Below are 27,940 nucleotides of genomic sequence, written 5' to 3'. Positions count from 1 at the left end.
GCGGGTGCCGAAGTTTCGGATGGAGACCCTTCGGTCCATCATTCTGGCGCTGGAACCTGGGGACTACATGGTGTCATTGGACATACAGGATGCTTACCTGCATGTCCCTATTCTTTTGCGCCATCAACAGTTCCTCAGGTTTGCAATCCGCAGCGACCACTTTCAGTTCCGGGCGTTACCTTTTGGCCTGGCGACAGCACCACGTGTTTTCACCAAGGTGATGGCGGTCATGGCGGCTTCCCTGCGGCTGCAGGGAGTCCGCATGTTGCCGTACTTGGACGACCTTCTCTTAGTGGCAGGATCTCCGGAGCTCCTTCTGCGCCACTTGGACCTGACCATTGCGCTACTGCAACGGCACGGCTGGTTGATAAACTGGCAGAAGTCCACCCTGATCCCGTCTCAGCGGATTCTGCACCTCGGAGCCTTATTGGACTCGGGACAGCAAAGGATCTTTGTGACGGGGGAAAAGATCTCTGCCTTACAGTCGAGGGTGCGCAGTTGTCTGCAGAGCCGCCGGGTGTCTCTACACTCGACGATGAGGTTACTGGGCTCCATGGTGTCGGTATTCGACATGGTGGAATATGCCCAGTTTCACTCCAGACCTCTGCAGCATCTGATTCTGTCCACGTGGAATGGACTGCCTCAGTCTCTAAAATCCCAGACGATAGTGCTCACTCCGGAGGTTCGCCTGTCCCTTGCCTGGTGGTTGCAGACGACCCATCTCAACAAGGGTCATCCGTTCTGGGTGGCGAATTGGGTCCTGTTGACAACGGACGCCAGTCTTCGGGGCTGGGGAGCAGTTTTGGGTCCACACTTGTTCCAGGGCAGGTGGACTCCGGCAGAAGCAGAGCTTCCAATAAACATCTTGGAACTCCGAGCGGTTTTCAATGCTCTCCATCGGGTTCTCCAAGGTCACCCAGTGCAGGTCCAGTCGGACAACGCTACCACCGTGGCCTACATAAACCGGCAAGGAGGAACCCGAAGTCGGGCGGCTCTCGTAGAGGTGTCTCGGATCCTGGTATGGGCGGAGCGCAATCTTCCGGCCATATCAGCTGTCTTCATTCTGGGAGTGCTAAACTGGGCGGCAGACTTTCTCAGTCGCCAGGACGTTCATCCGGGGGAATGGTCCCTGCACCCGGACGTTTTTCAACTGCTGGTGGACAGGTAGGGTCTTCCAGAGATCGACCTCATGGCGTCCCGGCACAACAACAAGTTGCCGGTGTACGGGTCTCGCACAAGAGACGAAGAGGCGTCTCTGGTGGATGCTCTGTCCGTCCGGTGGACGTTCCCGTTTGCTTATCTCTTTCCTCCTGTTTCCCTTCTTCCACGGGTAATCCGGAAATTCAAACAGGAAGGAGGGACGCTCCTGTTGATAGCTCCCGCATGGCCCAGACGGCACTGGTTCTCAGACCTTCAGGGTCTGTCCGTGGACAGTCCTCTCCGGTTACTGCTCTGACCGGACCTTCTGTCACAGGGTCCTTGCCTTCACCCGGACTTGACTCGGCTGTCTTTGACGGCGTGGCTGTTGAGACGGCCAAGTTAAGGTCCAGGGGGTTTTCAAGCTCTGTAGTACGTACCATGCTAAGAGCTCGGAAACAGTCTTCCGCGAGAATATACCATCGCGTGTGGCATACGTTCTTCCAGTGGTGTCGACCGAGAGGTTATGCACCGCGGGAGTTTCGTCTGTTTCGGGTACTCGCCTTCCTACAAGCGGGACTAGACCATGGGCTTCGCCTTGCTTCTTTGAAGGTGCAGGTTTCGGCCCTGTCTGTCTGGTTTCACCGTAGGATTGCTACATTTCCTGATGTGCGCACCTTTATGCAGGGCGTTCTGCGTATTCAGCCGCCTTTTGTTCCACCTGTTGCGCCTTGGGACTTGACTGTGGTCCTGAGGGCTCTCCAAGGACCGCCGTTTGAACCACTGGGCTCAGTGGATCTTAAATGGCTAACAGCTAAGACTGTTTTCCTTCTGGCCATAGCTTCGGCCAGACGTGTTTCTGATTTAGGGGCTCTCTCTTGTAGACCCCCTTTCTTGATTTTTCATGGGAACAGGGCAGTGCTACGCACTCGTCCTGAATTTCTTCCCAAAGTTGTTTCCCAGTTTCATGTTAATGAGGAAATAGTTGTTCCGGCTTTTAACTCGCCTGGTCTTTCAGTGGGTGAGGCCACTTTGGATGTTGTGCGGGCCTTAAGGACTTATGTTGACCGCACTTCTTCGTTTAGGAAGTTGGACGCCTTGTTTGTCCTCTAAGGCTTCCGTAAAAAGGGTTGGCCTGCTTCAAAGCAAACTTGGCAGCCTGGATCCGTATGGCAATTTCTGAAGCTTATCTTCATGAAGGCCTGCCGGTTCCTCCTTCTGTGAAGGAGCATTCCACTAGGTCTGTGGGTCCTACGTGGTGCCTCTGCAGTCCAGATCTGCAAGGCTGCTACGTGGTCCTCTGTCCATACCTTCGTGAGGTATTACAGGTTTGACACCTTTGCCTCTCAGGATGCTTCCTTAGGGCGGCGGATTCTCCTTTCAGCACAGGAGCATCCCCACCCTTAAAGAATACTGCTTTGGGACATCCCCAAGGTATCATGTGGATACCCTATGGACCTGAAGTAGAAAATATGAGATATGGTAAGAACTTACCTTTGTTATCTCTATTTCTACCAAGTCCATAGGGTTCCACAGGACTCCCGCCCTGTCGCACCTGTGCTGCAGATGGGCTTTACTCTGGTCACCGGTTTTTCCGTCTCCCTCTGGTGTGAATGTGATTCTTGTGTGTGTCCAGATCTTTTTTTCTCTCTCTTCCGTCTCCTCCTCCGGCCTATGGCTTGGTAACTAACTGAGATGCCTTGGCTCGGGGGCGGGGTATAGGAGGGGGACCCTAGTGCATCCTGGGAGGACTGAAAACTTAACTCTATGGTGCCCGATGCCTGACGTCATCATCTATACCCCCAAGGTATCCTGTGGAACCCTATGGACTTCGTAGAAATAGAGATAACAAAGGTAAGTTCTTACCATATCTCATATTAGATAGATATATATATATATATATATATCTATCTATCTATCATGTATGTGTGTATGGTAACTTGGCGGAACAGTTAAGACTCCTCCAGCCCACCTTACCCGGCCAGTCAGCACTGCGTTGCAGGGCACCCGCTGTTTTGTTACCAGCGGGCACTCCTTCCCTACTCCTGAACTCCGGCTCCCGCAGTGGGCACTGTGGGATAGACGTCATGACGTCTCTCCCATAGTTACGAGGAGCAGCCAGTCAGACAGCAGCAGACGCTGGAGCGGGGCTTGAGATAAGTATTGTGTTTTACTTTTTTTGTATGTGTGTAAGGGGCACTACTACTGCGGGCATTACCACTGGGAGGCACTGCATAGGGGGCACCACTCCTGGGGGTACTGCATAAAGGCACCACTACAGTGGGCATTTCATAAGGGTCACCACTACAGTGGGCATTGCATAAGGGCACTACTGTGGGCATTGCATAAGGGGCACTACTGCTGTAGGCATTGTATAAGGGACCCTACTATGTGGTGTAATGTGAATCAGGGGCACTATGTGCGGTGTAATGTGAATAAGATTGTTCTACTGTGTGGCGTAATTTGAATTTGGAATACTATTGGGTGACAAAGCCCCTTTCTCTTGAGAACACACCCCTTTTGTGTCGCTTTATTAAGATCGTGACGAGGATGGGAGGGGAGAGTTCGACTAAGTTTCTAGGACCACTTTAAGTACTATACGTGCCTTCCCAGAGTCTGTATTCACTCAACATAGGCAAACAACATGGCAGCACTCAATGTCTTTCTTTATAATTACTAAAACAGTCTTTTATTGCATTCCAATGTTTCGGGGTTCATCAGGGACAGCAGTTTGTTTTTAAACTGCTGTCCCTGACAAAAGGGGGGGCCCAGAAACGGCAGATCAAAGATCCTATATCTGAGAGTCAGTGTAGGGACTGGCCAGATGGGAATGACCGTGAAGTGATTGGTCAACTTGACAGATTATTGCAATATATTCGAACTAACATTCCCTGTATTAAAAGGAATTACAGTTTGAAAAGTGAGTGCCGAGTTTGTATGATATTTTTTATGTAGATGGTGTGGTCACATACCAAGGGCACCCCAGAGTGCTGTGGATTAAGCCTGTCATATATACAGTATATATAAAATATACACATGGATATAAGTGTGTGTGTATATAATGTGTTTGTATGTACATCTTCCAGTGGCCTCTCCATTTTATTTGAAGGGCCTTTCATTGTCTGCATGGAATTAGATTCACCACTTCTGAGGGAAACATGATCCTATTACAAATCATTCAAGGATGTTCAGAGTAGTATCCTGATTGATATTCTCAGCTTGACTTAAATATTTTAGGCCGTTAGTGCTGAAACATTTAATTAGGAAATATTTCTAAACAAAGAGACATCACTAGAAACTTATCACATGCTGTTCAGTATCTATTTTCCAAACTACGCTTTGGCTGGAGGCAAGTCTCCCATTAACATCTAACAACTTTGTTCAGCATTTGTATTAAATGAACATCTGTAGGAATTATTTACTGTTCAAACATGTTTACATTAAAATGAATTAATACTACTAAAGGTTGGCAAGACATATACATTATAAAACCATTTCATATACAATAATTTATGATTATATTCTAGTTAATTGCTACTTCTGATTTACTAGCCATTGCTTTTCAAAGTGTGGATTCCATCTTAGTTTTAGAATATATTGGATTTTGATTTTTAAAAAATGTAACACTGTATAATGGAAAGTTGTTTGCCACATTGGGGTTCATAAATATAACTATCTCTGCTTACCATGTGTTTTCTTACATGTTACCACTAGGCTGTGCTATTGTATTTCCAATAAGCTGATTCATGTACTGCAACTGCTAAGTGCTGTCATGACACTGTTAAATTGAAACTTTACAAAACTAATTTAGCAAAACATTTATCAGTATGTGATTCATTCTTTGGCAATTAAAAAGATTCATGAGATCTTTGATGAGCCCTGTGGAACTCGTGTTGTTAAACTAATCCCACAGCCTTATGTTTAAAGGTTTTGTGTTTGTACTTATTATGTTGATTGCTTAAGGTATCAAATTGAATGCATTATAACACATATTTCAATTATATTAACATGTTCTAAATGTTGGGCTTCTTTGTGCAGTACATGTAATTAGGTTTAAACAGACAATACTATTTGGTTATATAACTTCTTTCTCTTTAACCAATTAAGTTTTTGCCATTCATTAATAGCAATAGGGTTGGTTTTGTTTATGTTAAATTTTGCATGGAGGATTCTTTTTTTTATTGTCACCATGTAATTCAACCATGAAAAAAGAAGAGTATGAGATTATTGACATGCATTTATGAATCGGGTTTAATTCTGATCATTACGCCTAGATGTAAGAAAAATGATTTAGGGGCCTATTCATCAACACTAAGGAAAATGTCCTTAAAACCGTTATTTTAATCACGTTTTTCTTTAGTATTCATGAAAACACTTCACACAGGAGATTTCACTGATATCTCCAGGTTAAGTGCGCCTGCGTTAATTTCCGCACTCCCCATACATTAGTACATTAGTATAGGGAAATGCAAATTAGGCTATTCATCAAATTACGAAAATTATGCATTTTCGGAATTTGATGGTGTTACTATACGCTATTCTTAGGTGGCATATAGCGGGTTACACTTACCTGCTTTCAGCTGGGCTGGTCCTCCTCAGCTCCCTCCGGCGCTCCCTGGTCTTTCCCTACGGTTGCTGCTCTGACACTGTGTTCTCCAGGCAGAATACCGTAAAGTTTAGTAAAAAAAAAAACATTTTTTTTTTTTCTAAACTCTGCTGTGTTTTGCGGGAGAACGCAGTGTCAGTGCAGCTTCTGGAGGCGGCTGCAATGGCCAGGTGGGTAGGGGACAGGGAGATGAGTGGAGGGGGGATGGTTGGGGGGAAACACAGAATTACCGCAGCTGTAGGCATGCGCTGCTTTTGTGAATGTAACGGTGCATGTGCAACACTGATTACAGCTGTGGCAAGTAAGAGCACGAAGGGAAAAGTATCTATTTCCTGAAAAGCTGTCATCACAAAAATGACAGCTTTTCGGAATAGATAGTTATGGAGAGGAGGAATGATGAATTCCTCCAGTAATTAGGTAGAAGTCCATGCGAGTTCTAACCCTAATTATCTCCATGACATTTTTAGTAATGATGAATAGATCCCTTATACGCTTGAGCTTTAAATACTTTGACTAGTTGTAGTTTTAGTATTTTTCTAGTAGCTGATTACATGCGCCCCTACTTAGCATGATGACTACCAGATTACCAATATGATATCAACCAAGTACTTTTTTGTTTTGGTTGATTTAAAGCTAGCTGACACTTACTCGTGAAGTTCATATAAACCGGCATTTAATGTGTTGTTTGAAGGGTATGTATTTGAGTATCGTTTGCATTGATAGCATAAAGTGTGAATCAGTAATCATTTTCTCTGTGGTGGTACTTGGAGTGGTAATGGTACAGGACAATATATTCTTGGTGAGGCCTCTTGTATGAGCTGTATAGTCACTTGAAACAGTTGTGCAGTGTACTATGAAATAATTTCAAGCATTCTGCTACAGTTTTGTTGTCCAGTTTATTACAGTAAAACAGTAGCGGATATGAGACTTCTTCAATAATATGAAAGCTGCATCTATACCTTCCTCTTTATGGCTTTTAGTTAGTTTATTATATTCTCTCATACTGTACTTCTTTCCAAGACCAAAAATAAATGCTTGATATAGGCCTATAGTTGGTCAATCTTTTCGAGTGTATTAAATTAGGAAAAGTAATGGACACTTGTTAGAGCACACTGCAGAATTTCACCTATAGAGAGACAACAGTGATTACATTTCAATGAACTTATATGGCACAGGCCACCTGTGGCTGAGGTTTTAAATAATTTTTGGTCAACATTTGGAGATTAGGCTGGTGATTTGGTTGTAACCTAAGACTGTATGGAGCATTTTATTTAGTCTACAGTTTAGCCCAGAAAATGTCAGCAACATCTCTGAAAAATCCCAAACCACTATGGACTATAGAGTAAAAACTTTTTTACAGGTATAATCGAACAGACTTTGTAAGGCTAAAATGTAGACTACATAAAAATATCCTATAGTGTCATCATCAACTCTGAAATAAACAAAATACTGCACACTAAAGAGTATAAGCATTTTCACATGTGTAAGTTTGTTGGAGGAGAGCGCTCTTCCCTGTCTCCTCTAAACTGCTGGGACCCCGTGCTGCCGGAGTCATGTCACACTATTACCTCCTGCCAGCCTGAATGATCTACTGCACATGCCTGGTGTGTCTACACATCTTTGAGCTCAGTCCTCAATTGAGGAAGGGTGTCCCCCTGAGAGTCAACTATAATGGAGACTGTGAGAGTCAGCAAATACCACCGCTATATACACTCCACACTCCACCAGTGTGTATATGTACAGGTGTGTGTTTCCTTATACTGCACACATCCTGTATTATTATTATTTATTTATATGGCGTCACAAGGGTTCCGCAGCACCTCACAAAGTGCATAAACAAATGAGCAAACAAGAAGGCAGCAACTTGCAGTACAAACAATGCAGGACAACGACATAGTTTATAAACAGTGCTGTAATAGCGATCATACCACTCAAAAGCAGCAGGGCATCAGCAACCAAGTGTTAGGTGCCTTTGTGGGGAGTTTGGAGTAGATCGTATGAGTGAGGGAAGGTGAAGCACATGGGGGAAGAGGGCCCTGCTCATGAGAGCTTAACTTATAAAAGGGAATGGGAAGACAGAAGGGTTGACGCAGAAGGGGTAGACAGTGAGGAAGAAGAATGGAGTAGCAGGTTGGGATGAGAGCTGGAAGGCTTTGATGAAGTAGTGGATCTTGAGAGCTTGTTTGAAGATTTGTAGAGAGGTGGTGTGTCTGATGGGGAGAGGGAGAACGTTCCAGAGGTAGGGAGCAGCATGGACACAATCTCGGATGTGGGAGTGGGAAGAAGTAATCAGTTGGCATGAGAGGCAGCATGCATTTGTTGAGCAAAGTGGGCGGGCAGGAGTGTAAGGTGAGATCAGAGATGTAAATGGGAGAGGATTGGGTGTAAGAACCTTGAATTGGTTTCTTAAGGGAGCCAATGGAGGGCTTGTAGGAGATGGGAGGCAGATATTGAACATTTGGAGAGGAAGATGAGCCAAGCAGCAGCATTGAGAACAGATTGGAGTGGTGAGAGGTGGAGGCCAGATAAGAGGAGGTTACTTAGTCTAATCTGGAGATGACCAGTGAGTGAATGAGGGTCTTAGTTGCCAACAGGGTGAGAGAGGGTCTGATCCTGAAAATATTTTTGAGATGGAAGTGAGAGGACTGTGAGAGATACTGAATGTGTGGTTTGAAGGAGAGGGAGGAATCAAGGATAAATCCAAAACAGCACACTTGTGGGTTAGAGGATATAGTTGTGCCGTTAATAGATAATGAAATTGTGGGCAGTGAGGTTATGCGGGAGGGTGGGAAGACGATCAGCTCAGTCTTAGACATGTTAAGTTTAAGAAAGCGCTGGGACATCCAGAAAGAGATAGCCGAGTGGGAGTTGGAGATACGAGTGAGGAGAGAGGGGAGGAAAGTTAGATCTGAACATCATTAACATAGAGATGATACTGTAGGCCAAAAGAGCTGATGACTTCACCTCACTCTGTTACTCTCCATCTCTTTCTGCCTGGTTAAGTTATTCATTGTGTGGACTGACCTCCATTACACACCACTGGAACCTATATCAACACATATAGGATATATCAATAAAGTGAAGGAGAGATCATGCTAATCGCAATCATATGTGGTACATTAGTACCAAAAATGCCTGTATGTACATTTATGGTAGGTCACATTTCATAACCACAGGGCTCTCTACTCCATAATTTTGCAGGTGCACAATCCAGTGGTGTTGGAAGACCAGTGGAGTTGTAGGATAATATTCACATAGTTGAAGCTATGATGATTATATGTATACAGATTTTTAACCACTTAACTGACAATTTTTTCTTACAAAAACCGCTCAGAAATTGTTTTTTTTTTTTTTTTTTATGACTGAATTAGGTCAAGAACATCTTTTTAAAACTTATCCAACACGATTTTTAAAAAAATAAATAATTTTTTTTTAAACACCATAAAATAGCAATAACTTGTTAAGCTGGCCACCACTTCACGGTCATTCCCATCTGGCCAGTCCCTACACTGATTCTAAGATAAATGATCTTGGTCTCAAGCTTGCATACATTTTAAACTTGAATATGGGTCCTGGCTTAAAGTGACAGGACCACCCCCAGGGATGTCAGTTAATAAGCACCTGGATATAGACAAAAAAAGTTTGTCTAACATTTGAAAAACAGGGTGCCCTAGCAAGTGTGACCACAAAATTTAAATAAATGACAGGCTTAGTCCATGGCACTCAACCATCTGGGGTGCCCTTGGTATGTGACCACACCATCTACATAAAAAATATCATATAAACTTGAGTGAATGCCGAGTTTGTATGATATTTTTTATGTAGATGGTGTGGTCACATATCAAGGGCACTGGCCAGACGGGAATGACCGTGAAGTGGTGGCCAGCTTAACAAATTATCGCAATGTTTTTAAACCAACACTATATATATTGTGACACAGTTTGGTTAGGGGGTCCCTCTCCTTGGTAGAGGACTCCTTCCTTACACACACACACACAGCAGCAGGGAAGCAGCACACCAGTCTGGATGCAAGTACAAGCTCGTCGGCGCCAGTCTTTATTGTACGATGTCAGAAACATAAAGAAAACATAAATATAAATCCTAGCCCTGTCGGGGCACTAACTTCACAGGTAGTTCCCTCACTACCAGAACCTGGCAGGGCCTAATGCCCTCGCCAGCAACAAAAGCACAGCACAACACTCACAGTTAGGTATCCAAGTGTCTCTGAGCAAACTCCCTGTCTGCTCTCCCAGGTGAGACAATCAGCCCTCAACACACTAGGCTTATATTGGCCACTCTCAGGTGGAAAACTAACAATCCTGTTACCAGGCTGCGAGAACCAAAACCTGGAGTGGCCGTGGGTGGAGCCCTCCCTCTCCTCTCACCCACAACCCTCAGGTCCCAAACCGGCTTTTCAAAAAGCCGAAACTCAAGCCTGCTACACTGCAGACTTTCTCCTGGGGGTTTAAAACACAAAAGACAGGAATCTGGGACAAATGTACCTGCCACAGACCACTTTACCAGTGATCCTATCACAATATATATATATATATATATATATATGTGTGTGTGTGTGTGTGGTTTATGTTATATTTTACATATTGCCCGATCACTGTGGCCAGCAGTGATCGGGACACATGGGGGGGGCGGAGCTGAGGCCCGAAGGAGGGGCCGGGGGCGCCGCTAGGCTGCCCGGGTACAGAGCAGCAGCCGTGGCTATCAGAGACGCTGCTGCTTCTGTTCTAAGCTGCTCCGGAGCCGCAGCGGGAGGTTAGTCCTGCTGGCCACCTGGATACATAGCAGCAGTGGTGACTACCAGAGCCGCCGCTGCTGCTTCTACACAGCAGTGATTACTGCTGTTCCGGAGCCCCAGCGGGAGGGTGTCCCGCTGGCGACCCGGATACGTAGCAGCAGCTGCGCTTCCAGAGCCGCTGCTGCTTCTAACTGAAGGGGGTGGGGCCGGTTGCACGATCACTGCTGGCCACAGTGAATGGGTATATTCCGTATTTTGGGAATATTTGAATATGGGAGACTCAACCTGTATTAATACATGTGTAAGTACACAAAACCTTACAGAACATACGTATTTTACATTATGGGGTCTTTTTACAATCACTTTTTTTAAGCTGATAGAAAGTCACCTATTTCTGCAATCCATCACTAAAATATCGCTGGAACAGCTAAGCGATACTCTGTTGGCCATGCAGTGGTGGCCTGGACATCTATGGGTTAAATTATTTACACCTTTCCCAAGGAAATATTGCATGTTTGCCCCTTTTTAGCAGCAGATTCACAATTGGGCAGTAGAACCGAAACCTCAGATGTGGTACATAGGCTAAAGAATCGATTAAGATATTTCCCACCCTCCATACCTTGTAGAATACACAAATGAGCACTTACCAATTGTCTTTCCCTGAGTTGTCTCCAGGATTCCTCTCCTCATTCATACTTTGTACAGTGTGTGCCGGTAACAGGAGTCACAATACTATTAGCCCGTATCTGTTTACATAACGCTATAATTAAGCAGCAATAATTATTTACTTTGTGTTTATTGTTTTCAGGTTTTTGTGCAAGGGGACCTATGAATATTTTTGGTAGCAAATTATTTATTGCAATGCTGGGTACACACTGACCGATATGTTCCCAGCCGATATGTCGGCCCAACGGGCTGACATATTGGATCCTGGGTACACATCAGAACAATGTAATGAACGACAGAACTATCCGTCGTTCCTTCCTTCATTAACATGCATGGACCAGCAAGCGATATTGTCAGGTTTGATGTGCAGCACATCAAACCTGACGTCGTCATATGTGAAAGCGGGAAGGTGCATATTGTGCATACACACTGCACGATATGTCAATACGATTTGACCAAATCTTAGCAACATCGTCTCAGTGTGTACCCAGCTTAAGTTTATACATTCAGGGCCCAAACATCCTAGGCATGCTTACGTGTTAGGCATTTATTAACATTTTATGTAGCATCAACATATTCTGTCATGCTTAGACATTACATGTGATGCTAATGTTGCACTTCCTAAAGCAATTTTGATTCTTCATCTTGAGTATGCAATATATTTTACGCTCTAATTTAAAAAAAAAAGTATAAGCTTGGTTTTGTGGAATATAGAGAAAGAGGGTTGTCTAGAGGTGGTCAAATCAATAAGAAGTTTGGATAACTTGTATTATGCAATTTAAAAATATACAATTTTTCAGTGCTGTAAAACGTAAACAAATTAAATTAAAAATTAAGTCTATTTGCTTGTTATTCTAAGGGGTATCAGATTTTACTTATTTACCTAGCACCTTCTACTATACATTCGATGTTGATTGACAGCTCGCCCCATTTGGAAGGCGGGCCGGGGGGGTGGCAGCCCAAACGAGGGACTTCCCATGGGAATGCCTACCGTTTGGGGGCGGCCCCACTGACATCACTAGTGATGTCAGTGGAGAGTTTCCGGCTCAGACAGAGCCAGAAGCTCTCCGGGGCTTACGACAAGGGAGACCCTACCGTAGGGTCTTGTCGTAAGCCCCGATGGTCGCGATGGTCTTGACCATCGCGACCATCACCTTAGCCGTTCGTAATGCCTAACCCCCCCTTCCTGCACCCTAAACCTTACCCTCCTGGGGATGCCTAACCCTAACCTCTTCCTATTGATGCCTAACCTAATCCCCCATTTCCCTAGCCTAACTCTCCCGGGGGGGGTGCCTAACCCTAAATCCTAAACCTACCCCCTCTGTGGCTATAACCTAAGACACCCAGCTTACCTTCGTTCGTTATGCTGGGCTTCGGGAGTTTGTTGTGGGGCTAATGATAGGCGTCGGGATTTTGACTCCTATCTTTAGTCCCATATCTGGCTTTCAGTGTCGGGATTCCGGCAGCCGGCAACCTGACTACATCCCATTATTAGCCAAATTAGAACCTTTTATAGAGCACGCTGTGTACTTGATGAATAATATTTTTGTTCTGGTCTCTAACAGTAAAACTAGATTATCGGTTTTCCAGTTTTATTATTAAGTGTATTTTATTTTTTTCGCAGGTTACACGATCATTGGTTATGACAAGCATGAACACTGAGTAAGTGTTTCCACTATTTTTTTGCTACTCACATACATGGTTCTGTTTTTTCTGTAAATAATATTTTAAACTCAATACATCCAATGGAGAAAGCTTCTATAGCAAATGTATTAGAATAACACAAATTGGATACCCCCAAATGTGCTTAAAACTATAATTTAGTGACTTTGGGATTACAGTGATTTAGAGATAAATTGTATCAAAAATTATCACACGTCTTTAATTTTTTGTTTTAACGTAAAAGAAATGTTGTCAAGTCTCACTGTGTATTGCTGATTGGTAGATTTCTGCTAATGGTGAGGGTTATTCCTAGCTTTTGATGATTCTCTATGGCAGCTTTTCTACAAGTTTAATGGCATACTTTAATGGGACCAATCGTACCTTTCAGTTCTGAACAAATAAAGTAACCAGATCTTACAGTACATTTAGATTTTGTGTGATATGAATATAATTAAATATGTTGTATTCAGTTAAGTAATGACAGGCAATTCCAGCAAGGTTGTTAAACAAGTTTTTACAATTTTAGAAGTGCATTGTAATAAAATGATCCCTTCATAACAAGTTTAACCTGTGGGGAATCCCTATCTGGGTTGTCCTTTTCTGTACTTAGTCCTACTTTGGATTGTGCATAGACAAAGCTTGATCAGACAAAATGGTTTCCTATAAAGATGCACTCTCTGTCCTGCTTCATTTGCAGGTTGGGTCCAGGTACAGCTCTGTACAATAGGTTTAATTTTGCTTTTCGAGTAACACAGAATCGTTAAACTGATTTTTTTTTAAATTTTATATATACATATATATTACAAAATGACCCCAGAAATACTCATCACTTACTCCCCACCACCTTACCTCACTCACTAATTCCCCTCTCTCTCTCACTTCCAGCATTCTCCTCATGCACACCAACATGCTCCTCCTGCAAACCAACATGCCCCCTTCTAAACCACCTTTTTGCATCTTTCTTAGGTGTTGTACTGATATTTTACTGATGTTAAAAGTAAAGGTATTTGTGATCTATCAGAAAAGCCTGCTAAGAAACAAAATGTTTTATTATGTGCCATGTGTGATGATAAACTCCCACTTTATGTGAAAGGTGGTGCATCTATAAAGAATAGGGGCAATGAAAGTAGCTTTGGCTGATAACTTTCATTGCAAATGATGATATACAGCAATTAAGAACCAAAACATTGCAGTCCCCTATCAGTGTTTATTGTGATGGATTAAATCAGGAAGTTCTTATATATCAGATTTTACAGATAGTGAAGCCTTGGAGGAAGAACATTTTAATCCAGACCTTGTTGACTATATAATAACAATCAATTTATAAAGTTCTAGAAATAGTAGATGTCATAGAAACTACCATAAAAAGACTTGTTGCTTCCAGTGTGTAAGAAAGAGTTATGACTTTCCATTGAATAAAATAGCAATACACTTGCAGAGTCAAAGCATCAGGAAATATGTCTGTTTAATGTACAAATGATAACTTGTACTTATCAATTTGCTGAAGTGGAACAAGAACATGGGATAATCAAGATAGGTGCAGCTATTGCCAGACTTATAATTATTATTATTATTAGTATTATTATTCTTTATTTACAGTCAGGTGCATAAATATTGGGACATTGACAGAATTTTCATATGTTGGCCTCTATTCACCACCACAATGGCTTTGAAATGAAACAAATAAGATGTGCTTTAACTGCAGACTTTCAGATTTAATTTGAGGGTAATTACATCCAAATCAGGTGAACGGTGTAGGAATTACAACGGTTTCTATATGTGCCTCCCACTTTTTCAGGGGCCAAAAGTAATGGGACAAACTAAACAATCCTAAATCTAAATTTCACTTTTTAATACTTTGTTGCAAATCCTTTGCAGGCAATTACAGCCTGAAGTTTGGAACGCATAGACATCACCAGATGCTGGGTTTCATCCCTGGTGATGCTCTGCCAGGCCTCTACTGCAAATGTCTTCAGTTCCTGCTTGTTCTTTGGGCATTTTCCCTTCAGTTTTGTCTTCATTAAGTGAAATGCATGCTCAATCGGATTCAGGTCAGGGGATTGACTTGGCCATTGCATAACATTCCACTTTTTAGCCTTAAAAAACTCTTTGGTTGCTTTTGCAGTATGCTTCGGGTCATTGTCCATCTGCACTGTGAAGCGCCGTCCAATGAGTTCTGAAGCATTTGACTGAATATAAGCATATAATATTGCCCGAAACACTTCAGAATTCATTCTGCTGCTTTTGTCAGCAGTCACATCATCAATAAATACAAGGGGACCAGTTCCATTGGCAGCCATACATGTCCACGCCATGACACTACCACCACCATGCTTCACTGATGAGGTGGTATGTTTTGGATCATGAGCAGTTCCTTTCCTTCTCCATACTCTTCTCTTCCCATCACTCTGGTACAAGTTGATCTTTGTCTCATCTGTCCATAGGATGTTGTTCCAGAACTGTAATGGCTTTTTAGATGTTGTTTGGCAAACTCTAATCTGGTCTTCCTGTTTTTGTGGCTCACCAATGGTTTACATCTTGTGGTGAACCCTCTATATTTACTCTTGTGAAGTCTTCTCTTGATTGTTGACTTTGACACATATACACCTACCTTCTGGAGAGTGTTCTTGATTTGGCCACCTGTTGTGAAGGGGTTTTTCTTCACCAGGGAAATAATTCTTCTGTCATCCACCACAGTTGTTTTCCGTGGTCTTCTGGGTCTTTTGGTGTTGCTGAGCTCTCCGGTGCATTCTTTCTGGCCACACCTAATGTTTTTGCTATCTCTCTGATGGGTTTGTTTTGATTTTTCAGGATAATGATGGCTTGCTTCACTGATAGTGACAGCTCTTTGGATCTCATATTGAGAGTCGACAGCAACTGATTCCAAATGCAAATGTCACACCTAGTATCAACTCCAGACCTTTTACCTGCTTAATTGATAATGAAATAACGAGGGAATAACCCACACCTGTCCATGAAATAGCTTTTGCGTTGATAGTCCCATTACTTTTGGCCCCTTAAAAAGTGGGAGGCACATATAGAAACCGTTGTAATTCCTACACCGTTCACCTGATTTGGATGTAATTACCCTCAAATTAAATCTGGAAGTCTGCAGTTAAAGCACATCTTGTTTGTTTCATTTCAAAGCCATTGTGGTGGTGAATAGAGGCCAAAATATGAAAATTCTGTCAATGTCCCAATATTTATGCACCTGACTGTATATGGCGCCACAAGGGTTCGGCACCGCCTTACAAAGTACACAACCAAATGAGCACACAAGAAAACTGTTAACAGTACGAAACAATGCAGGACAAGGACATGATTTCTGCATTAGGTGATCATAACACTTAAATAAGCAGCAGGGATTCAGCAACAAAGTGTTAGGTGACACCGCTGTTGTTGGGAGTTAGGATTAAATGATAGTATAAGTAAGGATTGGAGAAGCACATGTGAGAATAGGACCCTGCATGTGAGAGTTTACATTCTGAAGGGGAGGGGCACACAGACAGGACACAGATGGGGTAGAGAGTGAGGGATGAGCATGAAGGAGTGAGTTGGTATGAGAGCTGGAAGGCTTTGATGAAGAGGGTCTTAAGAGCCCGTTTGAAGATTAGTAGAGAGGTGGAGAGTCTGGTGAAGGGAGAGCATTCCAGAGGTAAGGAGCAGCATGAGCAAACATTTTTGGAGATGGCAGTGGTAGGAAGTAATCAGTTGGCAGGAGAGGTGGCAAGCATTTGTGGAGCGAACCTTGTGAAGAGAGTTGAGGAGAGATGTAAATGGGAGATAATTAGGTGAGGGCTTTGTAAGTGAATGTGAAAAGCTTGCATTGGGTTCTGAAAAGGAGGGGGATCCAGTGTAGGGCTTGTAGGAGAGGGTGAGGCAGTTGTAGAACATTTGGTGAGTAAGATGAGCCAAGCAGCAGCATTGAGGACAGATTGGAGTGTGGAGTGGTGGAAGTCAGGGAGGCCACATAGGAGGAGGTTACAGTAGTCCAATCTGGAGATGACCAGTAAGTGGATGAGGGTCTTAGTAGCATCCAGGGTGAGAGAGAGTCTGATCCTGGAAATATTTTTGAGATGGAAACGGCATGACTGAAAGATACTGAATGTGTGGTTTGAAGAAAGGAGAGAGAGAAGATGAGGATAACTCCAAGACAGTGCACTTGAGGGCTAGAAAAGATGGTTGTGCCATCAATGGATGATAAAATTGTGGAAAGTGAGGATATGCGGGAGGGTGGTAGGATGGTCAGCTCAGTCTTAGATATGTTAAGTTTAAGAAAGCGCGGAGACACCCAGGAAGAGAATACAGAGAGACAGTTGGAGATACAAGTAAGAAAAGAGGTGCAGAGGTCAGTGGTATCATCAGCATAGAGATGATACTGTAGGCCAAAAGAGCTGATGAGTTCACCTAAAGAGGACGTATAGAGAGAGAATAGGAAGTGTCCAAGAACAGAACCTTGGGGGACACCTACCATTAGTGGAAGTGCAGTCATGAGAAGAGACCGAGATAGAATGGTCAGAGAGGTAGGAGGACAGCCAGGAGAGGACAGTATCACCTAGACCACAGGTTCTCAAACTCAGTCCTCAGGACCCCAAATAGTGCATGTTTTCCAGGTCTCCTCACAAAATCACAAGTGAGATAATTAGCTCCACCTCTGGATCTTTTACAATGTGTCAGTGAGTAATGAATTCACCTGTGTAGCTGCTGGGTGACCTGCAAAACGTGAACTGAGTGCGGTCCTGAGGACCGAGTTTGAGAACCACTGACCTAGACCAAGGGAGTGAAGGATTTGCATATGACGACAGTGTCAATTGCAGCAGAGAGGTAGAGGAGACGGAGCATAGAGTAGTAACTCTTGGATTTGGTAGCAAGGATGTCATTGGAAGGGAAGTTTCAGTAAGGTGGACAGGACAAAAGCCAGTCTGAAATAGGTCAAGCAGGGAGTGGGAGAAAATAACTGTGGTAAGGCTGTTTTAAACAATATGCTCTAGGAGTTTGGAGGCAAAAGGGTGAAGTTATGGGTCGGTAGTTGGAGAGCGTGTTAGGATCAAGGGTAGGTTTCTTTAAGAATGGGGGAGACAAGTGCATGCTTTAAGGCAGAAAGGACAATGCCTGATGAGAGGGAAAGATTGAGGAGGTGAGCAAGATGGGAACAGGCAGAAGGAGATAGGCAGCTAGTGTTCACTCTAGGTCCTGCGCCTGACCTAGAGAAAGGGCACATCTGCGCGTGCCCAAAAAGGTGCGTGTCTTTATTGTGCGCCCCCTTTTTTCGTAAATCTTGGGGGCACTTACGGACATGCCAGGCTGCCCCCAAGCACTGCTGTGAGTGTGAATGGAGGCATCCATTCACCGGCGGTGACCGCTACACCACAGTTTTCCCCACCCGCGGGACACTGCGACCCACGGGTGGAGATGGCACACGCAGGTTGTTTCAGCGCTGCGCTGCGCCAGAGGGCAGGGTGCTTTTTGCCCTTTAGAAATAGCGCAGGGTGCTAAAGCAGTCTAGCGGTAATGCTAGGTAGTGGAGGAGGCAGGAGGGGAAAGGGTCAAGGGTGGAGGTGGTAGAGGGAGGACTGTATGAGGGCCATTACTTCCTCTCCAGATACAGGGGAGAAATATGTCAGAGTTGGTGAGATGGGAGGGGTGGTCTGGGAAAGGATGGGGTGGAGTGCCGAGGGTCTGATGGGATGCAATGTCCTGATGTATGGAGTTAATTTTAGATGTAAAGTAGGTGGCAAAGTCAAGAGCAGAGAGTGAGGAGGGTGGGCAGAGGAGGGAGTTGAAAGTGGCGAAGAGACGCCGGGGGTTTTGAGGACTGGGAGGATATGAGGTTCTTGAAATATGACTGTTTAAAGATGGAAAAGGCAGCACTGTAGGAAGATAGCATACATTTAAAATGTATTTAAAAAACGGAGGAATTCTACCTTAGAGCATGATTTCCTCCACTGTCGCCATGTGGTTTGTGAACACTTTTGCAGATATCTGGTGAATATGGAATGCCAGGATTAAAGTGTGGATCTGCAAGAGTGAGTGACTGTCAGAGCAACAGAGTCAATAGCAGTAGTAAGCGAGACATTGTATAGGGTAGTGGCTTGTTCAGGACAGGAGAGAGAGAGAATAGGGGAGATATGTGAGTCGAGCAGGGAGGATAAGGAAACTGTGTCGATAGCCTCAATGTTATTCTAGTGATGGTAGCCTTAGGAGGCAGAGGTGGAGAAGGAGGAAGGGATAAGTTAAAATCTAATCCAATCTGACCTACCAGTTGGTCCAACATTGGTAGCATGTGTATGTTCACACAACCTCTGGTTTTATCCAATCCTGGTTGTCTTGTCAAAAGATTTGTAATCATGCTGAAAAATCAGGAGACCACTTTGCCAATCACCCGACTAATCTAAAATATGTACACTCCTGCAACTGGTTTGTCTCTTTCTTTGTGTACGTGTGGTAGCCGGTCTACCAAAGATTGCGAGAGAGTGTACGGTGATGCAGTCTTTTCAGCAGATGCAAATTGGACGTGTGTATGCATAGGTTGGGTGTTGTATCTGCGACCTAGGTCTCCAGTAGGATTGTGTCAACCGTCTTGTTGGAAGTTGTACCCCGTAGTAGACAAGTGTTTACCCATCTTAAGAGCTACAATTCTGGTTTCTAGCAAGTTTAAATAGGAATAGGAGTGTCAAAGATGTGAACAGCTGATCTCATTAACAGGGGAAGTAAGTCCAGATCTGCAGTGATAATCAACATACAGAATGTTATAAAAGGGCTGATCCTTTGTAGACCATGACAGAGATTGTGTTATCACAGATGCCAGCAAATGAGGATGGAGCGCTCTCTGTGTTTACATCACAGCTCAGGGTCAGTAGAAGAAAAACATAGCAACCTTATCCTCAAAGATTAGAGAAGTAAGGTCCATGTTCAAAGCTTTTATGCAATTTTAGATAAATATTGCAGAACATTACGACAATCAAACGTTAGTGATTTATGTTGATCATCAATGTGGCAAAAAGGACAAAGTCATGATTCAAGTACAACCTTTGTTATATTAGGCAGAAGTCAACTTGTTGATTTCATCAGTGTTTCATATAGCTGTTCCCAGTAGCATGAAAACAGATTTCAACAGCTGTCACACATTGCAACTGCAGGAATGGGTGCTAATCAATAACCTATTTACTGAGAGAAAGAACAAGCGAAGACATCTCATGTTATTCCAGATTTTCAGACAAAAAAGTGGCAGGGAATGCTTTAATGAAGTGGTCTGGGACATGCTTTCCCCCATACCCATGATTGCCAATGTTATAAAAAAGATAAAAATTAAAGTAAAGGTATTAATGTTTCTACTTTTTTAGCCAAACAAAGAATGGTTTCTACAAGTAGTAAGGTACCTCTCAATATGCTCAGTCCTTCTACAGTTAGGTGATCTATATCAGAACCCGTTTCTTGAAGCTTATCGTTTGGCTACTAAACCTTTTCTTCTTGATGTGTTGAGTGTTTTCAGGAAAGGTAATTTCCACTTTACTGATTGCTAGGAAACAGATTACGTTCAAATTATATTATAATGTTAACAAAACTCATAAAAAATGGTGCACTCTAAAATAGAACAGTAACTAATCGTTCTCGTTCTGTAAGCCATATCTTGACCTTCCTTCAACAGTCTACACAAAATGGACTAGCATTGAATATACTCAGGGGCTAAATCACCATTGCATGCTAGTGCAGTGCTGAGCATAGATTCCCACTTATCGGGAATCTGCGCGTGCACAGGACCTGTTCTGCTCATGTGCAGAATGATTGACAGGCAGAGGCATTTAAGGAGCAGAGCGGGGACGGCCGGCGTTACCGTAAATGGGGGCTGGACGGACCCATTTTCCTGGAGTGGCAAGGCTAGAGGCTTACACAGCTGGCTTGTGCTGTCCACCATATCCCAGTCTGCAACCTCAATCACAGTGCTGGGATCGCAAATGCAACATGGGGTGTCAGACACCACCTGCTGCATTTGTATATTTGTAAGGGTAGAATTGCAAAGATGCTTGCGTGCAGCTTTGCAATTCCATCCACTACTGAATCACCCCTTCAGTGTGCAAATATACAAACTAGGGGCATTATTGCCCAAGAATTTCTGCCTTTGCACCATTTGACTTAAATCTGTTTTCAGTTGCCCTTATAGAACCTCCAGGTATGCATTTTTGATGCCAGCGGTCGCTATGCCAACCGCCGGCATCTCCACAACAAAACCCCGGCGAGGGTTAATAACCTACGCAGGGGGGGTGTTAGGTTTAGGGTTCCGGGGGGGACTTAGGGTTAGGCACCTCCCCGGAGGTTAGGTTTAGGCTAGGGGGAGAGAGGGTTAGGCACCCCCGGGGGGTATTTAGGGTTAGGCACCCCCCCGGGGGACTTAGGTTTAGATGTCGGGGAAAGGGGGGGTTAGGTTTAGGCACAGGGGGGGAGGTTAGGGATAGGCACCCATAAAGGAGGGTTAGGGGGTAGATTAGCTTAGTTCATACTTACCTTCTAGATGATCAGGATTTCCATCCACGTCGGGCTGGCGCTGTCGGGATTTGAACCATGTGGCCGGCGTTATAACATGTATTCCAACCTCCATCTTAAAAGAAGTTTCACATATCTTCCTTTGAAGATTAGTCTTTTTAGTTGCACATCAGAGCTCCAAGTGCTATGGACTGACGAGCAATTTAATCTAAACCTAGCTTTCTTTCCAAGGTGGTCTCACAGTTCCATTTTAATCAAGATTTTATTGTATCAAAAAACAAAATGTTCATTGGAAAGAAAGTGTTTAGATTTAGTTTGAGCAATATGTTTTTATCTACAGCCAAATAGATTAGAAAGACAAAACAACGGTTAAATTGACGGCAAAAGGAAAGTGCAAACTGCCACTAACGCTTGTAATGTAGATGCGTAAAATCTTGTATGCAGAAAGCCCTTCAAATGAATGAAGTTAAATGCCAGAAAGTATTGAAACACATTCAAATACAGAACCTGCAACCTCCTGAGCCGATCGAGAATCAGTCTCTATTGAAGTTATATCAAACAGCAGAATAGTCCACTTTCTAAACATTACCATGTTGATGTCCAAAATTCATGAGATGCAATGTTTGGTAAAAAAAAGTTATGCGAGCAGTATTAAAAACAAAAGCATTAGGAATAATCTATCTGAAATTTTAAGTTTGAAATCAATTCAGTAAGGATCCCGATCCAGTGAAATAAGTGCTTGGATATTAACTCTTAATGTGTTGTCATAGAGAAGGAGATGGAAACAAGGAATTGTTCACCTGTTACTTGGATTTCCTTGACCCCCTCCATGGCAGAATACTGGGTGTGTGCTGTTGTGAAAGAGTTAAAGAAGCACAATTAATAAGTGATTAAAATCATTCATTTTGAAATTTGTGAATCTTCAAAACAATACATCCAAATGGGGGATAAAGTAATCGCATATATAAAAGTTAAATAAAATGTATAATAACATGGTTAAAGAATGGGAATCAGGATTTTTTTGTGACTTACAGTATCACCTTGGAAGATATTTTCCTAATGTGTCCCCTCCTCTAAATGGAGCAAGAGAGACATTTTCCTTGGCCTCCAAGGCAAATTAATAAAGATCACTATCTTTAAATAACAACGAGGTGTGTTGCAAGATCAACCACAAGCTGCAATTCATGATTGTGACTTGTGATAGGTCCTCCCACTCACATCCCTTCACTCACATCTATATTTGAGACTTAGGGGTAACTTCTATATTTTTAATAGACTGTATTATCAAAAATGATTTGCAATAAAATTCTTAAAAAAAAAAAAAAAAATTGTTACCTGGGATGATAATAGTTTAGCATTTTCTTGAATCTGTCCACTACACTTTACAAAACCATTGTTAACACCTGGAATTTAGATCACCATTAGGAAATAGTTTTGTTTTTATTCTGTACCTACTGTATACAAAACCTACAGTATACAAAAGCTCCAATTGTGAAATTCCTTTATATTCCTGTAAGAAAAAAGTGCCACTTTCACTTTCAGAGTTTCAAATCTTATGCTTTTTATTGAAATCTATTTATACTATATTTTGAAATGGATGCACATATTTTGGCTTGTACAATAGAAGAATAGAATAATATGAGCTAGCAATTTGTTATTGTAAAAATGTGCATATTAGAGAAGCTGATAATGGTATAAAATAGACTTTAGTAATGTACTTTGAACCCCCACATGTAATTTATTGATTTATGGTCTGGCTTGTTTGTGTGTGGTATAGGGGATCGTTTCACACATTTGTAGACATGAGTAAACATTAAACAGCATTAATAATTTCAATTTCTAAAACGCTGACCTCCAGGGCACTCAAGAAAGTTGGTGTTGAAGGCGAAAGAAATGAGGCAGAACTTTGAGGAAATACTTTTACTAGAGAATAATACCCCTACCTAAAAGTGACCTTATCTCGCATATACCTGGAGACTGCTTTGTAGAGTTCCTTGTGGGTCTGTTTTGGCATGTACAGTATCTCTGTTAGATTATAACATAAATGTAATGTTATGCAGATAACGAGCAACTAAAAATTGTACAAAGCTCTTAAATAGCATTCAGCCATGTAAGTAAACTCCCATTTACAATCATTTTCCAATTGTTTTCATGAAAATTGTATCCTGTATGTGAATGTTTTTTTTTGTTTTTAATAAGCTGTTTAAGTAGTTTGTTCATATGATGTGCTCACAATATATTCACCTTCTGTGAAAGTTTATTGGAGGTTTAAGGGTCTGCTCATCATCACTTAATTCCAACAAAAGCAGGTGAAAATAACATTTTCACCTACTTTTCTATAAATTGTCAGGACTATTCATTGTAATGGTAACATAGGAGATATCACGGACATCTCCTGCTCACCTTTCAGTCCTGTCCCCATACACTAGTATGTGGACCTAATTTCATCAAGCTCCAAAAATACATAATTTTCAGGCCTTGGCCGCAGGAACCGTTTGCCATCTTCAGATGGCATTTGTTCCGCACCCGAAGGAGTACTGGTTGCAAAGAGAGATCCACCCTACTCGGATACGTCTGCCGGAAGTCACGTATGTTTTGATCCAGGTTCACAGACTCAGCAGTGCTAAGTTTCACTACTACTGAAGTAGGGCTCTATTCATAAAACACTGAAAAGCGCCTTATTATAGGGGAGGAGTGAATCTGACAGAAATGTTAGATTTCTCCAGAAGTGCCCCTAATTAGTGCACATTTCGCTAGACCATACACTAGTATGGGGAAAGCAGCCTGCTGCAATTCAGAGAAGAACAGAAAGCTTAGCTTTCCATTTCTTCTCTGCAGAATCTATCACCATTTCAGGAGGATGTATTGAGCCTTGTCTGTGAGAAAAGCAGTGAAGATGGCTGTTTTCTTACTTTCTCCCCGTCACTGCCCAATAGCAGAGCTCCCATTTCTCACCCCCTGTTCTCTCATTACCCATCTCCTGCTACCGGAATCTGCTCAGCACTGGTCAGAGTGCGAGTAGTGACATGGCTGGCTAATTAAAAGGGAGGGCAGTGACAGGAAAGCAGGATCTGGGGTAATCTCTCCTTTTGACAGCAGCCAGAGGTTTTCCAGTTGTTGTCTGCCCCCTCTGCTAAATTTAAAGTTTCTCTTCTGAGTTCCGGGACTTCACCTATGAATCTTGCCCCTTCTACTCCCCCGCAGGGACTTCTTTAACCCCTGGACTACACAGGTTTCTGAGCTGGAACGGACACAGTAGCATCCTACCAATAAAATGTCTGTCTACAGTTCCGGAGACATATTTACGCAGAATCTTTTCATGGAATGGATTGTTGTATTACCTACTGATTGACCACATTAATGTGATGTGATCTTTTATGATATTTGACAACACTCTTATCATATTGTTTGAGTAGAGCCTTTAGGTACTTATTTATAATTATAATATTAATTGACATAATGAATAGACCCCTTAGAAATTCAGATATCTGATGCGGTATCACCTGTTGTGCAAAGCCAATGCAGCCTAAACACCATGAAAAAGGGGGTTACACCAAAAACCCCACAAATAGCAAATAATCGAAAATTGAATTTATATGTAATGGTGCTGAGGCATATGAAACATACAATGAAAAGTAGTACTCCCCTGTTTTCTCCAGTAGTTGTGTATCACCGGATGACAAATCGTACACCAGGGTAACATAAAAAGAGAAAAAACACAACATACAATCGTGTAATCCAATTTTACAGCTATTGTACAATATACAGCAAATATTAGTGAGAAATAAATCCTTTCTTTAGGATTTAAAAATGTGTATTGGGGCTGACCCCCACACAGAACACTCACAGTTATAAGCTGGTATATAGGCATATAGTAATCCCAAATCCTTTGGCTCACACCAATCACCTCACAAGTGACGCATTGCTGTGCCAAGATTTACAGAAGGTCCGTGACTGCCCGCAACGAATCTCCACCAAGGAAGAAGACGGACACCCCTGTGGAAGGTAAATCCCAAGAATTGGCGGTAAGGTAGGGACAGTTAGTACGGGCAGCCTGAGATATCATACTGCGGGCCTCATATTGCGGACTAGTTCTGGACTTAACCCTGATCAATCCTCCCACAGAGTCTAAAAATACTTTGATTTAATTCACTGTTTTTACCTATTTTTATGCTTTTACAGATTAACGCTCATTTCTAACTCTCTAAATATATCAGAGTGGCCAAGGTCCTCATGGAAACTCTACGATCAATTGTCCTGTAATTGGAGCCTGGGGATTTCATGGTTTCTCTGGACATTCAGGATGCATAACTGTAGGTGCCTATTACTCCAACCTACCAGCGGTTCCTGCGATTTGCTGTTCTGCAGCAACATTACCAGTTTCAGGCACGACCCTTTGGTCTGGCAACAGCCCCTCGGGTCTTTACCAAAATAATAGTGGTTATGGCAGCCCACCTCAGGCGCCAGGGAATCATAATCCTGTGATACCTAAACAACCTCTTAATCTTGGCACACTCACCATTTGTGTTACAACGCCATCTCCAGCTGACAGTGAACTGCCTGCAGACACATGGCTGGCTCATCAATTGGAAAAAGTCCTCCCTATCGCTGACACAGTGGATGGTACATCTGGGGGGCACTCCTGGATTCTCGAATACAGAGGATCTTTCTGCCAGCTCAAAAGGTTTTGACACTACACTTGCGTGAGCGCAACTTGCTCCACCTTCGATATGGTGGAATATGCCTAGTTCCACTCCAGGCCCATTCATCAACTGATTCTCTCCCGGTGGAACTGGCAGTATCATCTGATCCAGTCCCAGACGATACTCCTCTCTCCAGAGGTTTGGCATTCCCTGTCATGGTGGCTACAGACTTCCCATCTGATCAAGGGTCACCCCTTCTGGATTCCAAATTGGGAGCTTCTCACTACAGATACCAGTCTTCATGCATGGGGTGCGGTTACCGGTCATCATACCTTTCAGGGTCGGTGGACAAAAGTAATCTGCCCGTAAACATTCTGGAGCTTCGAGAAGTGTACAGAGCACTCAGTCAGGTACAGGATCTCCTACAGGACAGACCGGTCCAAATCTAGTCTGACAATGCAACTGCTGTGGCCTAAATCAACCATTAGGGAGGCACACAAAGTCGGACAGCCATGCAGGAAGTGGAAAACATGCTAGTCTGGGCCGAAGATAATCTCCTGGCAATTTCGGCAATGTTCATTGCCAGAGTCCTAAACTGGAAAGCAGACTTCCTAAGCCATCAGGACATACACGCCAGAGAGTGGGCTCTCCACCCAGATGTCTTTCAACTCCTGATGGACAAATGGGGCCTGCCAGATGTAGACCTCATGGCCTCACTGCACAACCACAAGGTCCCCAGGTATGGGTTCAGGACCAGAGACCTCTCAGCCATCTTCATGGACGCTCTGGCAGTGAGGTGGGACTTAAATCTTGCATACCTCCTTTCCTCTGATCTACCTCCTGAGAGTTCTCCAAAAGTACAAGCAAGAAGGCAGCACGGTGATACTAATAGCCCCTGCCTGGCCCAGATGACATTGGTTCACCGACCTGCGGAGTGTCTCCATAGACACTCCTTTTCCACTTCATCTATGGCAGGATCTGTTAGCACAGGGCCCTTGTCTGCACCCGGACCTACCTAGTCTGTCTTCGACGGCTTGGCTCTTGAGTCATCCCTCTTAAGAGCCAAATGTTTCTCTCGCTCTGTGGTCCAGACAATGCTGAGGGAACATCAGCCTGCATCTATTACAGAGTTTGGCACTCTTTCTTTCAATGGTGCTCCCCCAGAGGGTATGACTCTTTTTATGGTCTCACATGTGCTTGCCTTTATTCACATTCTACTCGGTCTGTTGGACCCTCGTGGGTGGTTCTACGGCACTACAGTGTAAGGCGGCCACATGGTCTTCTGTCCACACCTATCTCAGGTTCTAAGCCTTTGATAACTTTGCCTCTCATGATGCTTCCTTTGGGCATTGGATTCTCCTTTCTGCTCAGGAGCGTCCCCACCCATAGGGGAAACTGCTATGGGACATCCCCATATCCCTGTGGATCCTCTATGGATCCTGGAGAAGAATTTAAGAGTTACGGTAGACTTGCCTTTCCTAACTCTATTTCTTTGAAGTCCGTAAGGTTCATCGGGCACCCACCTTGAAGCTTCAATGGGAATTTTTTATCTTGATCACTGCTTCCTTCATCTTCTGGGAGAGTGTTTCGTGAGTATACAGTTCTTCCTTCTCCTATTTCCTGCTCCTGCCTTGGGCTTGTTTACAAAACTGTCTGCCTGTGGTTGGGGGCGGGTATATGTGAAGGAGGCCCAGTGCATCCTGGGAGCTAAAGCTTTAACTGTTTGGTGCCAGGACCTCTCCGACCACACACACTCTATGGTATCCCTGTGGATTCTCTGGACTTCGTAGAAATAGAGTTAAGAAAGCTAAGTATACCATGACTCTTAATTTTTTTGTCCTTCTGTAAACTGTGTATGCATCTCTGCTGTCCTGTAGCCTTGCTGCCTTGGTGTCTTTTATGTTGCCACTGCTGACCCTCATCTCTTTGTCTCCAGGAGCTCAGACTTTCTTAGATGCCTCCCTGACCTTAAGAGGTGGATATTGCCATGTG

The 27,940-nt window shown here is 43.4% G+C and overlaps 1 protein-coding gene across 2 annotated transcripts in view; it reads left to right on the top strand.

Moving 5' to 3' along the window:
- MCPH1 (microcephalin 1) overlaps nt 1–27,940 on the top strand; it is a 289,635-nt gene that overhangs the window by 63,594 nt on the left and 198,101 nt on the right. For both annotated transcript variants that reach the window (XM_088479695.1, XM_088479694.1), the window contains exon 10: nt 12,787–12,824. In XM_088479695.1, the coding sequence (XP_088335821.1) occupies nt 12,787–12,824 (38 nt within the window). The remainder of the gene's footprint in view (nt 1–12,786; nt 12,825–27,940) is intronic.

The sequence above is a fragment of the Taudactylus pleione genome, unplaced genomic scaffold (genome assembly GCF_031769625.1).
Source record: "Taudactylus pleione unplaced genomic scaffold, aTauple2 ptg000244l, whole genome shotgun sequence".
NCBI classification, from domain to species: domain Eukaryota; kingdom Metazoa; phylum Chordata; class Amphibia; order Anura; family Myobatrachidae; genus Taudactylus; species Taudactylus pleione.
This window is presented reverse-complemented; position numbering and strand designations above follow the sequence as displayed.